At 37.6% G+C, this 14370-nt stretch overlaps 1 protein-coding gene across 15 annotated transcripts in view; it reads left to right on the top strand.

Moving 5' to 3' along the window:
• The window catches only part of FKBP5 (FKBP prolyl isomerase 5), a 120586-nt gene that overhangs the window by 80821 nt on the left and 25395 nt on the right, over positions 1-14370 (top strand). For all 15 annotated transcript variants that reach the window (XM_086371326.1, XM_086371327.1, XM_086371333.1 and 12 more), the window contains 2 exons: positions 2039-2181; positions 3126-3240. In XM_086371326.1, the coding sequence (XP_086227452.1) occupies positions 2039-2181; positions 3126-3240 (258 nt within the window). The remainder of the gene's footprint in view (positions 1-2038; positions 2182-3125; positions 3241-14370) is intronic.

The following is a 14370-nucleotide window of genomic DNA, read 5'->3' as shown; positions in this document are numbered from 1 at the left end:
GAAGCAGCCTGTCCACAGCAGACTTTACATTTCTTCTGAAGATTCTAGACTGTTCACTTTGGAACTGTGTGTGGGCATATATATTGATGTAGCCCTTTTGGAAGGGCAGTTGGGCAATATCTATCAAATAGAAAGTGCACATCACTTTTGCACTTCTAGGAATTCGCTCTCCAAATATACTTGCACAAAATAGGCAAACATAAGGGACAAAAATCCTTATTAGAGTACTGTTGACGATAATGTTTCTCAAGAGTAGAGTGACTGGAATATTCTGAAGCCACTGACAGTGAAGTACGTCGCTATGTATTTATGATGATGGCGACGACTGTTCTTTATTCAGTGTGTATTATAGCCAGGCGCTTGAATTCTTACAACAACTGTATGGCAAGTACTATTAGTATCTACGCTTTGCAGACAAGGAAACTTGTACAAGGTCACACAGCTAATATGGGCTAGACCTGGTATTCTAATTTATGCAGTCTGGAGTTAAAGCAGGCTGTATTGCTAACTCCTAAAATTCATATCCTCCTATCAGCTGATGAATAAAGATGTGTGTGTGTGTGTATATGCATATATACACACATATAGAAATTATAAACATATATATTTATAGCATTTTATAATGTCATATATTTATATATAATTAAAATATATGTATATAAGAATCTATATAATGAAAAAGCAGTTCCGACCTGAATGTATAGTATGCTGTCCTTTTGTTTTAAATTTTTTAAAAAGCAATAGTGCACACTGGAAAGATACAAAAAAGAGAATACAACAGTGGCTTCTTATAAGGAGGGAATGAATGACTTTCACTTATATCTTTCTGTCTTAGGTGTTTGTAAAAATAGGCATGTATACCTTACATATACTTTAAAATAAGTATATCTGATATTTTGAAAAGTTGTAATGCCTAAGACTAAGCTGAAGTCATAAGTCACAAATGCCTTGTCCATCTCTACTTACATACCTTAGCGTAGAGTTCCCCTTATTCTAATCATCCTTACTGTAATCCTACCATCAGCTCTCAGTTCAAGATAACAGCTGTCTTCAAAATTTTGCTCTTTCTGGTACTCATTGCTCACGTGGTCTCACTTTGAATACTCAAGTGTTTGACAGAGCACCTCAAATTTGTATATCATCGCTTGAAGTTTTGTACATTTTCTGTTGTTTTCCAGAGGATTTGGGTTAAGTTTCTTCCCTGGTGGTCCAGTGGTTAAGACTTCACCTTCCAGTGCAGGGCGTGCGGGTTTGATCCCTAATCGGGAGCTAAGATCCCACATGCCTGTGGCCAAAAAAGCCAGAACAATAAAACAGAAGCAGTAGTGTAACAAATTCAATAAAGACTTTAGAAATGGTCCATATCCAAAAAAAAAAAAATACAGTTTTACAGTTAAGCAGTAAACTTTTAGTTTCCTGGAAGTAAGCAAAAAAAAAAATTCTGAGTTCTGTAGTTCTTGTGATTTGGCAGAAGAAGACACACATCATTCTGGTTTTTTAGAAAAACAAAAACCACTTTTTTTTTTACTCTAAATTTTGAGGAGAAATCTGTTTCATGGGCCGTTTTATGCAATTTATACTTTTCCAAATGCTTCTTGTTTGTTGTTTTTGTCTACCCAACTAAATTATAAGCTTTCTTAGGACAAATTCCATTTTCTATACTATTTTTATTCCATCTCTGCCTAGAAAACACGCACTTATTCTTACAGTTGAAATTATAAATTAAGCAACAACTGCAGCCCAGCCACATTTCAGAGATTATGTTACCGCCACTTTTCAAAGACTTCGTCTTTGAGCAGTTTAGAATCTGATACCACTTGCATGCTTCTCAGCAGAGAATCTTCTCTGTTCGCTCTCAGGAAAAAAAAAAATCACGATTTGTTTCTTAGTGTGTAACTTTTACTGAGTTTTTTTGTAGCCCCTGCTTCCTAGCTGAGTAGTATATAGTTTAAGGAATGGGAAATGTGTTTGAATTTTTGTTTTGTGAAAGTCTTAAAATATAGCCTATAGCTTTCAACCACTTTTTCCTTTCTCCTAGGCCAAGTTATCAAGGCATGGGACATTGGGGTGGCTACCATGAAGAAAGGGGAGATCTGTCATTTACTGTGCAAACCAGAATATGCATATGGCTCGGCTGGCAGTCTCCCCAAAATTCCCTCGAATGCAACTCTCTTTTTTGAGGCAAGTATGTGTGTGATGTTGCCTTGTTAGCATCTGCTCTACTACAGTGCTGGCTCCAAAGCGACAGGCAGTGCAACGAGGAGCTAAGCTTGCTATTGAGAATCGGATCCAACTTATTTATTTTGGAGCTTGGCTTCTTGAATTGTTTCCCACAAACCCAAGGGGTGTGTGCCAGTGCTTTCTTAGAAACGTGTCTCTGGCACAAAACGGTCATATCCAAATAAACAAAAGAAACCAGGCTTAGAAATAAAGGTTCTGGTCAGTGGTGTGAGTTGTGACATACTCAGACCTGACCAGAGGACAGGATGGGAAATGTGGGAGATAAATGTTGAAATACACCTAAACCAAGTTGTAAAGCTATTTTTATGACAGAGGTTTATGACTCCCAGATCTCACTTCCTCATTAGAAGCAATAGGTGGTGATAAAATGTTATTCATCCTGTGTTGAGTCACACATATTTGGCCACACTTAATTAAAAAATTAAGAGGGAAAATGCCTGAAACATTGTACCCAGGTAAAATACACCTTTAGTTGGTTGTAGGCCTGATTCATAGGGTTTAGTCTTACATTTTAAGAAGGGAATTCCATGAATCTGGGGTGAAAAAGTGGTGGCCTCTAGAGTTAAACAAAATTGTTTTGGGCCAGAACTGTGTCACTCTGGCGTTTTGCCCACAAGGCAGTTTTCCTAGTATTTCCTGTCTGTCTTTGCAGTGTAGCCCCACAGGATGTGGTCCTAGACATTATCATTACGTGAAGGTTCTTTCCAGGTATTGAAAAGTGCAGTGTTCTTTTTTCCCTACTTTTCCAATAACTGAGAAGCACAGATAAATATAAAACACAGTTTTGTTTTGTAAAATGAAGGAGAATAGTTGCGCTAGCGTTTAAGTATGTTAAATTGAGTTTGTTTGGGCCATTCTCAGCCATATCCCTTTTTCCTTTCTAGATTGAGCTCCTTGATTTCAAAGGAGAGGATTTATTTGAAGATGGAGGCATTATTCGAAGAATCAAACGGAAAGGAGAAGGGTATTCAAACCCAAATGAGGGAGCGACAGTAGAGAGTAAGTACTGCTGTGAGAGGTCCCAGTTATGTGGACGAAGTGGAGCTTTCCTTTTTAAAATCTTTAAAAGAATAAATGTACTGAATATTTATCTGTAGAATAGTTTTAAATTCAACATTTATTTAATAAGGACTTCATTTAGTAAATATTCACTCAACCTACATGCGCCAAGAACTGTACTAGGTTCTTCAAACTCTTTAAAAAAGTGAGTAAAAGGTAAGCCCATCCAATAAGGAATTCTTAGTCTGTGGACTCCTTGGTGTGCCAATAGCCATATTAGTTACCTTACATATGTATTCATTTATTTCTCACAGTAACCTTTTGAGGTATGATTAATTATCCCTAGGCAAGAAAAGTGAGTTCAGAGAAGTTACATAATTTACCCAAGATTACATTTACTAAATAGAGCAGTAGATGGTAATGCCCTTCAGGGCTCTCAAACTCATCTCACAGGCTGTTGTCAGGATAAAAAATGGTTCATCATATTAGACAGATCAAAACTGGGGATTAATTTATTCTCTTTGGTGTCAGGAGACCTGGGTTCAAGTTCTGCTTCGTCATTTATAGAATGACCTGAAGCTGTTACATTTTTTTGTTTTATTTGCTAAATAGGGTATAAGAATAGGATGAGGACCAGGGTAGCGGAGCACCCTTCCCCCTCCCAGAGGGAGGTGTGCACATATCAGGCGCCACTGTGTACACCACTTGTCACTGTGCCCTCCAGTCGGCACCTGCTCCTCTCTTCAGTGCACAGTGCATGCTGGAGGACAAGAACCTTTCTTCATCTTTTTGTTTCCAGCGTCACTTACAGAGCCTTACACACATTTGGTGTTCAGCAAATGCTTTCTGCATGGATAAATGTTTGTAAGATGCCATTTACTAAGCCAAAGTACTTCAAAAAAGACAGTTGTGAGAAAGCATAAAGAAATACACCCATTAAAATAAAAAAAAAAAAAATCAAGGGAATTCTCTGGCGGTCCAGTGGTTGGGACTTAGCACTTTCACTGCCATGGCCTTGGGTTCAATCCCTGGTCAGGGAACTAAAGATCCTACAAGCTGTGTGGTGCAGCCAAAAAAAGTTGTTTTTTTAAATCAGTAAGGGATTAGTCTTCAAAATTTATAAACACTTTGATCCTTAACAGCATTAAAACACACGGCCCTCTCAAAAAATGGGCAGAAAACCTAAATAGACATTTCTCCAACAAGGAGATACAGATGGTCCACAGGCACATGAAGAGATGTCCAACGTTGCTAGTTATTAGAGCAGTACAAATCCAAGCCTCAATGAGATAGCACCTTACACTGGTCAGAATGGCCATCATAAAAAATTCACAAACAACAGATGCTGGAGAGGGTGTGGAGAGAAGGGAACCTTCCTACACCGTTGCTGGGAATGTAAATTGGTATAACCACTATGGAGAACAGTATGGAGATCCTTAAAAAACTAAAAATAGAGCTACCATATGACCCTGCAGTCCCACTCCTGGGCATATACCCAGAGGAAAGCATGATCTGAAAGGATCCGTGCACCCCAGTATTGATTGCAGCACTGTTTGCAATAGCCAGGACATGGAAACAACCTAAATGTGTGTCGACAGAGGAATGGATACAGAAGCTGTGGTGCATATAGAGCATGGAATATTACTCAGCCATCAAAAAGAGTGAAACAGTGCCATTTGCAGCAACGTGTGCAGACCTGGAGAGTGTCCTACTGAGTGAAGTATGGCATCCCTTACATGTGGGATCTAAAAAGAAATGATACAGCTAACTTACTTGCAAAACAGAAACAAGACCAACTTACGGTTCCAGGAGGAAGGGATAGTTAGGGACTTTGGGAAGGTCGTGTACACACTACTATATTCAAAACGGATAAACAATAAGGACCTGTTGTATAGCACATAGAACTCTCTTCAGTGTTATGTGCCAGCCCAGATGGGAGTGGGGTTTGGGGGAGAATGGTTACATGTATATGTACGGGCCGAGTCCCTTTGCTGTTCATCTGAAACTACCACAACTTGTTAATTGGCTATACCCCAATACCAAATAAAAAGTTTAAAATTTGAAAAATAAAGGTTTCATTTGAAATAGCATAATGAACTAGAATATCTAGGAATATATGTGACAAAAAATACGTAGGAGGTCCCTTACAGGGAAATTATAAACTATTGAAAGACTAAACTAAATGGATTGTGTGCCCCAAAAAAGAAATACACACATTAAAAAAATCAAGTCACTAAACAAGGATGGCAACAGGAATGAGAGTTCGTTTTTAAAATGTAAACTAGAATAGTTGATTCCCTCATCTTTAATGTTGCATATTGAACCACAACATTATTTTACCTTCTGTTTTGAACCCATTTTTCATTTTCACAGGTCTGGTAAATTAGTTCAAATTTCGCTTTTGTTTAAGTTGGAAACAGTTATAAATAGTATTGTTGTCCTATTGTAGTTAAAGTGTTTAGATAGTTATCATTCTTGATAAGTTTAGAATAGATGAAGAAGAGCTCAGATGTATAACGTTGGAGAAGCATCTAGACTAGGAGCTGAGAGAGAGGGTTCAGACTGTGGCCAGCTCTAACTGAATGTTGCCTCTCTAGCTTTAGCTTCTTTCGTGTACAGTGACACAAGGGAAGCTGTCTTGATTGCTAAGGTCCTACTAGCCCTAAAAATTCTATGACCAAATTCTAAATGTTTATGAAAGTTATAGAAATAATAGGAAATTCTCTTCAGTATATTAATAAGCATTTAGAAATCTTGTCTATAACATTTTTAAAATTTTTATTATGAAAATTTTCAAACATACAAAGTAAAGGATTTTTCACCTATGCTACAGTGACTTCCCTAACTCAGCAATTTATGTTTTAAAACTGGAGGTTTTTGTCAACTAAATTAAAAGGAAAAACTTTTCCCAGTTATAGGCAATACCACAAAGCTACCACTGCTAAATTAAATCAAATCTTGCTTTTGGTAATATTTTCAACGGGAGTCATTTTTTTTAATGTTTCACTGAAATAATTTTTAACTTTCAGAAAAGTTGCAAAACTAGTACAGAGAATTTCCTCTTAGCTTCCCCTTTACTTAACCACAATACATTAGCAAAATCAGGAAATTAACATGGATTCAGTGCTATTAACCATTCTGCACATCTTAACTTTAATGTCACCAGTTGCCATGTCGATGTCCTTTTCCAGCACACCATCAAATTCAGCATCCAACATTGTAATTTAGTTGTCTCCTTCAATCTGTGACAGTTTATCATCTTTCTTGTTTTTCACGACTTTAACACTTTTGAAGATAACTGGCCAATTATTGTAGAATATCCCTTAATTTGGGTTTGTCTGATGTTTTCCCCTGATCAGATTGAGGATACACATATTTGGAAAAATACCACATAAGTGATGTTGTGCCCTTCTCAGTTACCAGGAGGTGCATGACATTGGTGTCTCACTGCTGGGGATATTAACTTGGATCACTTGGTTAAGGTGGGGTCTATGTTTTTCCACTATAAAGTTACTGTTTTTCTGTCCATAATTATGAAGTATCTCATTGGGAGGGAAATATTAGGAAACTATGAAAATAACCTCTTTTACATCACACCTTCACACACTAACTTTAGCACCCTTGAATGAACGGTTTTTGTATGCAACAGTTATTACTGTGGTATATAATCTGCCTAATGGTGACTTTTCTATTTCCACTGTTTCTTCTACATTTAATTAGAATTCTGCTGTAAGGAAGAACTGCCTCTTCTCCCCTGTTTGTTTATTCACTTGTTTATTTACACCAGTATTGACCCATGGATATTGTTTTATTCTGTAGGTTATTGTTCATTAGTATTCTTGTTGCTCAGATTGTCCTAGATTTGGAGATTGAAAATTCCTTCAGCTTGGCTCCTTTGTCCTTTCAACACTGTTTCTTGAGCACATGCTTGCTTTGGACACCACTGGATGCTCAGGGTTTATTTGGTTAATTTTCCTGCCCCAGGTGTAGAATCAGCCATTTCTCCAAGGAGCTCTGATTCCTTTTCCTGGAGAATGGTATTTAGAAATGAAGATCTGGGTGCTAGGTATACTCAAGCTATGGAATGTTATTGCTTCTAAGGGGTCCAGGAAACACATGTACTTCAATGTGCATCTGTACATATCTATGTATACTTCTGTATTAGTATGTGAATATGTATTAACTCATTATTGACTAGAAACATATTAATACATTTTCTGTCACCTGAACTTTATTGACCAGAGACTTTTCAAGATTTATTTATAAATTGCTGGCCACAGGTGTTAGTTTCTGCTGAAATTCCCTGGTCAATAATACGTTAAAAACTATGGGTACGTACTGACACTTTCAGTTTCACCCCATCACAGATTTGTTTTAGCCTTCTCTCTGCTTCTTTGAAACTGCTTTCTCCTACAGTGAGAAACCTGGCTCTCATTATCCACAGTATATTTATTTATTTGCTTAATCATAGTATACACAGAAAGCAGTTTCAGAATTGCTAACCCATACCCCTCCAATATTCTTGCCTGGGAAATCCAACGGACAGAAGAGCCTGGAGGGCTACAGTCCATCGGGTCGCAAAGAGTCGGACATGAATGAGTGACTGAATGCACACACACACACACGCACACCACCCCCCCCACCCCGCCCCCGTGAAAAGCAGATTTCCTAAGTAGGATGTGTCTTGAAAGTAGTTCCTTTTGTCCTGAGCCTGTCATACACTGAAAATACTACTCTCCAACTTAGGTTAGTTCTCTCATTTTCATTCCCTTCGTTGTGGTTATGTTACTCACTTGTAATACAGTTAAGTTCATCTGTAATGTTTGCCTTCCATTGGAGTTCCCCTCACACTCTGGTTGGTTTTAATTATTTGTTTTTGGGGTATATGAAACATTACCATGATTCTAGATGATATAAAAAGATACACTCAGAAGTGTTATCCCCCTCATCCTACTAACCTGTCCCCATTACCTCATTATTTCCATTCTGTTCCTAAATTTCTCCCTCTTATAGGTAGCCAGTCTCATTAATTCTTGGTTTATTCTTGTATTTTTTGGCAGAAATGAGCAGATATATTAATTTTTTCTTATAATCCCTTTTTGCATGAAGGATAATATTCTATCTTATTCTATCTAATATTCTATCAATATTCTATATTGATATATATTATATATTGTATAATATATTGATAGAATAGTAGAGATCAATCAGTTCAGTTCAGTTGCTCAGTCGTGTCCGACTCTTTGCAACCCCATGAATCACAGCACGCTAGGCCTCCCTGTCTATCACCAACTCCCGGAGTTCACTCAAACTCACGTACATCGAGTCGGTGATGCCATCCAGCCATCTCATCCTCTGTCGTACCCTTTTCCTCCTGCCCCCAATCCCTCCCAGCATCAGAGTCTTTTCCAATGAGTCAACTCTTCGCATGAGGTGGCCAAAGTACTGGAGTTTGAGCTTTAGCATCATTCCTTCCAAAGAACACTCAAGACTTATCTCCTTTAGAATGGACTGGTTGGATCTCCTTGCAGTCCAAGGGACTCTCAAGAGTCTTCTCCAACACCACAGTTCAAAAGTATCAATTCTTCGGCGCTCAGCTTTCTTCACAGCCCAACTCTCACATCCATACATGACCACTGGAAAAACCATAGCCTTGACTAGACGGACCTTTGTTGGCAAAGTAATATCTCTGCTTTTCAATATGCTATCTAGATTGGTCATAACTTTCTTTCCAAGGAGTAAGCGTCTTTTAATTTCATGGCTGTAGTCACCATCTGCAGTGATTTTGGAATCCAGAAAAATAAAGTCTGCCACTGTTTCCCCATCTATTTGCCATGATATATATCTATATATAGAGAGAGATAGATAGATATCTATATATTAGATGTGTATTATTATCTATATTATCTATAATATATATCTACATATATCTAATATTCTATCAACATGCTATATTGATATATAATATTCCATATAGAATTCTTTCTATTCTAATATATTCTGTGAATAGAATTTTTGATATATTGGAATAATCTTTTATATAATTTTATTCTTTTCTGTCTCTAAATATATTAAGAAAAGGCAATGACTAATTTTTTTGTCTCTCTTGTTAGTTTGTATTTTCCTGGGGAATTTTAGAGTAAATGGTTTATTCTTTTTTATCCCAGAAGCCCTTTTGGGTTTTCTGGAACAAATCAATTTTATAAAAATTTGTTGTATTGTCAGTTGTCAAGGTTAAGGTGTTCCGCTCTCCCTCTGTGAAACCTATATGAAGCTCTTTGCAACTCTGTGTGGGAGGAGGACAGAAGGTTGACTCAGAAGTGGTCCCTGTCAGAAACCAAGATCACCTTGTTCCTTTTAAAGTCTTCTCAGTCTTGTCTTGACTGATGTGCCTTTTTTGCAGCATCACTATAGACTATTCAAAACCAAGTAGAAATCCTAAAACTAAGGCCAGTTGTGAAAGAAAAACTACAGACAGTGATCATCCATTATAATGTGTCATTATAGATATACAAGAGGGACTGAGTTTCCTGTCATTTCTGTATAAAGGTACAATGAATAGTCAGGGGAAGGGGCCCACAGGCTTCAGAAGTGATAGACACGAATTTTGAATCTCAGAATCACTATTTGATATTTTTATGACTTTAGACAAGTTACTTAATCACCTTGAGCATCCATCTTTCTCATCTGTAAAATGAGAAGAATAATTTTTTTACCCCCACAGATTGTTGTGACAGTTAAGAAAGGTGCCTAGAATGTGGCAGACACTTAATTTCTTTATCTTCTATATTATGTTTATATCATATGTTTTGCTGTCTTTAAATAGATTTAAGGAAATAAACCCTAGACTTCTCTTTCCCTTAAACTCTCCAGCCAATCCATTAGTAAATCGTTTTCCTCTACCAGGTTTGATCTGGAACCCATAATCAGTTTGTCTTTGGTAACAGTCTTTAAAATAATTATATACCTTCTTAGTAATCTTACCTAAATCATATTTCTCCAGGATTTTTGTTGGTTGGTTTTTTGAAGAACAAAGTTATGGATGGAATCAAAAGGCTTATATTGAATTGTGATCTTTTGCTTCCTTTTAATGGTTTCTTTGTGGAAGACAGAATTGCACATTAATTTGACAGAACTTAATCTTTCTCAAAGAAATTGTGATATTTTACTCCCTCTGTCAGGATCCTAATGGTTGCAAATCAATAGATCCTGTTCCAGTGTGTGTTTTTATGTCAATTAAGATGACCATCTTGTAATTTTTATGCAATGTTGTCCTTTTTCCATTAAAGAAAAGTTACTGTGTTCTAAGGTCCTCTAATTGACATTATCATGATGACTGATACTTTAGTCATCATACTTTAGTTTCATTGCCAGTAGTGGCTACATTGTTACTTTTAAGCTTTGTTTTCTTAGAAAAACCAATTGACTGACATGCACCTCTGAAGAGCTACCAGCTCCTCTTGCCCCACCTCCCATCTCTCACCTCTTCTGATTTGTTAACTTTGTGCTTGGAGTAGGTACATTAAAATGCTCTCTGAGTTAAACTAACTCTTACCTCACAGTACTTTCAACCACATCTGAATGCAAAGAGTACAGACAGTCGGCAGTATTTTCAAATGTGGAAATTTCAACAGAGTGATCTACAGGGAGTTGAGTTGTTGGGAGTACCCTTCCCCCTCACCTTTCCCTCCACGAATCCCACTGAAATGAGAGTTGGGGAAGGGAAGGGGATAGATGGAGAATGATTTCAAAAAAGAGGAAGAAATCTATGGTAGTGGTAGAAAACAGGAAAACTTCAAGAAGTATGTCAAAAATTATGAAAAATTTCTGGAATATGTAGATAAAATTGGACTGATGGAAACTAGACTCAGGAAACCCAACCCACAACAGGTGTAAAGACCTCTGCAGAGCTACATACTGTTCTTTTCCATAGACTTGGGCAGAACTCCAAGCTTGGTTAGCTGGTACAAGGGAGCCAAAGCAGGCTATGGGGCAATCATAAGGGTTGTTATAAAACAGTATGGAACAGCTGGGCCAGCAAGCTGCTTATGTAGCAAGTTCTCAACTTTGGCTGAATTTAGAATTACCTGAGGAGCTTTTAAAATCCTGATGCCCAGGTCTCAGTCCAGACCAGTTAAATAAGAATATTAGATCTCAAAGGATGGAACTCCAGGCATAAGGATTTTTTTTTTTTTCATATAATACAAGTTATATAATTGGGTCAGTGACTTAACATGTAATTTTATTTCATGATACATAAATATTAATCAAACACCCAGGAATCAGACAGATGTTAAGCAGCTAGACAAATTCTCTAAGGAGGTTATGAGCAGCGACTTCCCCAGCAGTCCTGTGGTTATGACTCCATGGTTCCAATGCAGGAAGCATGGGTTCGATCCCCAGTCAGGAACTAAGATTCCACACTTGGTGTGTGGTGTGGCAAAAAAGAGGTTACAAGCTGAGTTTCTTAGAATTAACTGCTGTTTATGAGAAAAAAAAATCAGATTTCTAGACCAAAACAGATTGTAATTTAAGAGGACTGGGATGGGGTCTAGAAATCTGCAAATTAAAAAAAAAAAACTCTCCAAGGGATTCTACTTTGCAGCCAGGGATTCAGAATTACTACTGTAGGGCTTGGCTGTGACTTTTGCTCCCAGACTAAAGTCAGTAAGGCTAGATTTCTGAAATAAAATAGGGATCTGCCTTGGAAGACTCCATGTGTTAGGACTTGGACTGCAGAATAAGAACATAAAGTACCTTTGAACTTTGAAAACAGATTTGAAGGGGGAAAAAGTGAAAGAGCAACTCTGCCCAACAGTAAATAAGCTGAAGTGTCTTGTTCCTGAAGTAAAACTTTCTCCTACGTCACCAGTGGAAAAAGGTGTCCCCAGCCTTCCTGTGCACATCATCTCAGCACATAGTAAATGCTCAATAAATATCTGTGGACTCTTCACCCAGAGATCCCCATGATCAGCCCACCCTTCTTGGGAAAAGGCTTACCTAATCCAAGAGCTTAGAAAAGCTGTGCCAGCTAACTAAACTCACTTGATCTTTCTGAATCCTTCCTTTATAATATGGCCAAATAATACAGAATCCTCAGCAGATTCTGAAACAGAAACACTCAGATAGACTTGTCTAAGTATTCAAAATACTAATACAAAATACTAAGAAATAGAAGAGAACTTTCAAAATACTAATTACTATCTTCAGAGATATTTAAAACAGGATATTGAATTCATGACTCAAGATCAGCTTCTCTGAAAATGAAGAAGATAAGAAAGTATCTGTAAATTAAGAATGTGATTATCAAAACTGGAATACCAAGGAAGGATTGAAAAGCAAAATGGACAGTCTCAGAATCCTGAATTAGTGATACAAAAGATGGTAAAGAATATCTCAGAACACAGAGAAAAAAACCCAAAGAGATGAAAAATTAATCAAGGATAGGTAATATGTATCTTCCTAGAGGAAGAGAGAAGAATCTTAAGATTGAAAGGACCAGTTGATAGTGGCACAGGAGTGCATTTTCACCTACATACATCCTGATGAAATTCCTCCCTCCCTCTTTCTTTTTTCTTTTCTTTTCTTTCAGTTGAAGTATAATAGACTTAAAATACTGGTTTCAGATTGGGTTGGCCAAAAAGTTCATTCAGCAAGCTGATACTGAATGAACTTTTTGGCCAACCCAATACATTAACAAAATGATCACTATGGCAAGTGTAGTTACCCTCTGTCATCATATAGGGTTATTACAGTATTACTGACTGTATTCCCTATGCTGTGCATTATATCCCTGACATTTATTTTCTAACAAAGTTTGTACCTCTTTATCTTCCTCATCTATTTCACTTATCCCCACTCCCTCTGGCATCCCTGTTGATTTCTGTATCTGTGACTCTGCTTCTGTTTTGTTACACTTGTTTATTTGCTTTGTTTTTTAGTTTCACATGTACATGAAATGAGATGGTATTTGTCTTTTTCTGACTTACTTTACTTAGCATAAATACGACGTCCATCCATGTTGTCATAAGTGGCAAGATTTCATTCTTTTTACGGCTGAGTGTATCTGCTGAAATTTCTTAATTCCATTACTTAAAATTTTGCATGCTTCCAAAACTGTGCAAAGGACTAAGAATCAGAATGACCTTGTGAAACTACATACGAAAAGACGTTTTAAGCATTGTCTATGAGTATTTTGAACCTAAAATTCTATCCCCAGCCAAATTCCCACTTAACTATAAGAACAAAATTAACTATTGGGAGTATGCAGACTTGTGCCCTTTTGGGGGGTGGGGGGGAAATAGGATATACTAAAACGTCACAAAAGATAAAGCCAAGAAGTGAAGACTCAGCCATAAGAAACATCAGTGAGCATAAAAGTAATTTCCATACCAGGACAACTGAAGTTGGGATCCCTGAAATGGTAGGACTAATGTTAAAAATAGTAATTGTTTAACAGTCTGGGTCATTTTAACAAAATGAGATGCAGATGGGAAATGAAGGAAAATGAGAGGAAGGAAATTGGCTAAAATGATTTTCTTACTCAGATTCTGCCGATTAGTTCAGTTCATTTCAATCGTATCCAACTCTTCGCGACCCCATGGACTGCAGCATGCCCCTGTCCATCACCAACTCCCGGAGCTTGCTCAAACTCATGTCCATCAAGTCACTGATGCCACCCAACCATCTCATCCTCTTTTGTCCTCTTCTCCTCCTGCCTTCAATCTTTCCCAGCATCAGGGTCTTTTCAAATGAGTCAGTTCTTCACATCAGGTGGCCAGAGTATTGGAGTTTCAGCTTCAGCATCAGTCCTTCCAATGAACACCCAGGACTGATTCCTTTAGGATTGACGGGTTTGATCTCCTTGCAGTCCAGGGACTTTCAAGAGTCTTCTCCAACACCACAGTTCAAAAGCATCAATTCTTCGGTGCTCAACTTTCTTTACAGTCCAGCTCTCACACCACAGCTTTGACTAGATGGGCCTTTGTCAGCAGTGTAATATCTTTTTAATATGCTGTCTGGGTTGGTCAGAGCTTTTCTTCCAGGGAGCAAGCCTCTCTCAATTTCATGGCTGCAGTCATCATCTGCAGTGATTTTGAAGCCCCCAAAAATAAAGTCTCTCACTGTTTC

The sequence above is a fragment of the Bos grunniens genome, chromosome 23, assembly GCF_055505025.1.
Source record: "Bos grunniens cultivar Pamir isolate PY7600 chromosome 23, Bosgru_T2T1.0, whole genome shotgun sequence".
Taxonomy (NCBI): domain Eukaryota; kingdom Metazoa; phylum Chordata; class Mammalia; order Artiodactyla; family Bovidae; genus Bos; species Bos grunniens.
This window is presented reverse-complemented; position numbering and strand designations above follow the sequence as displayed.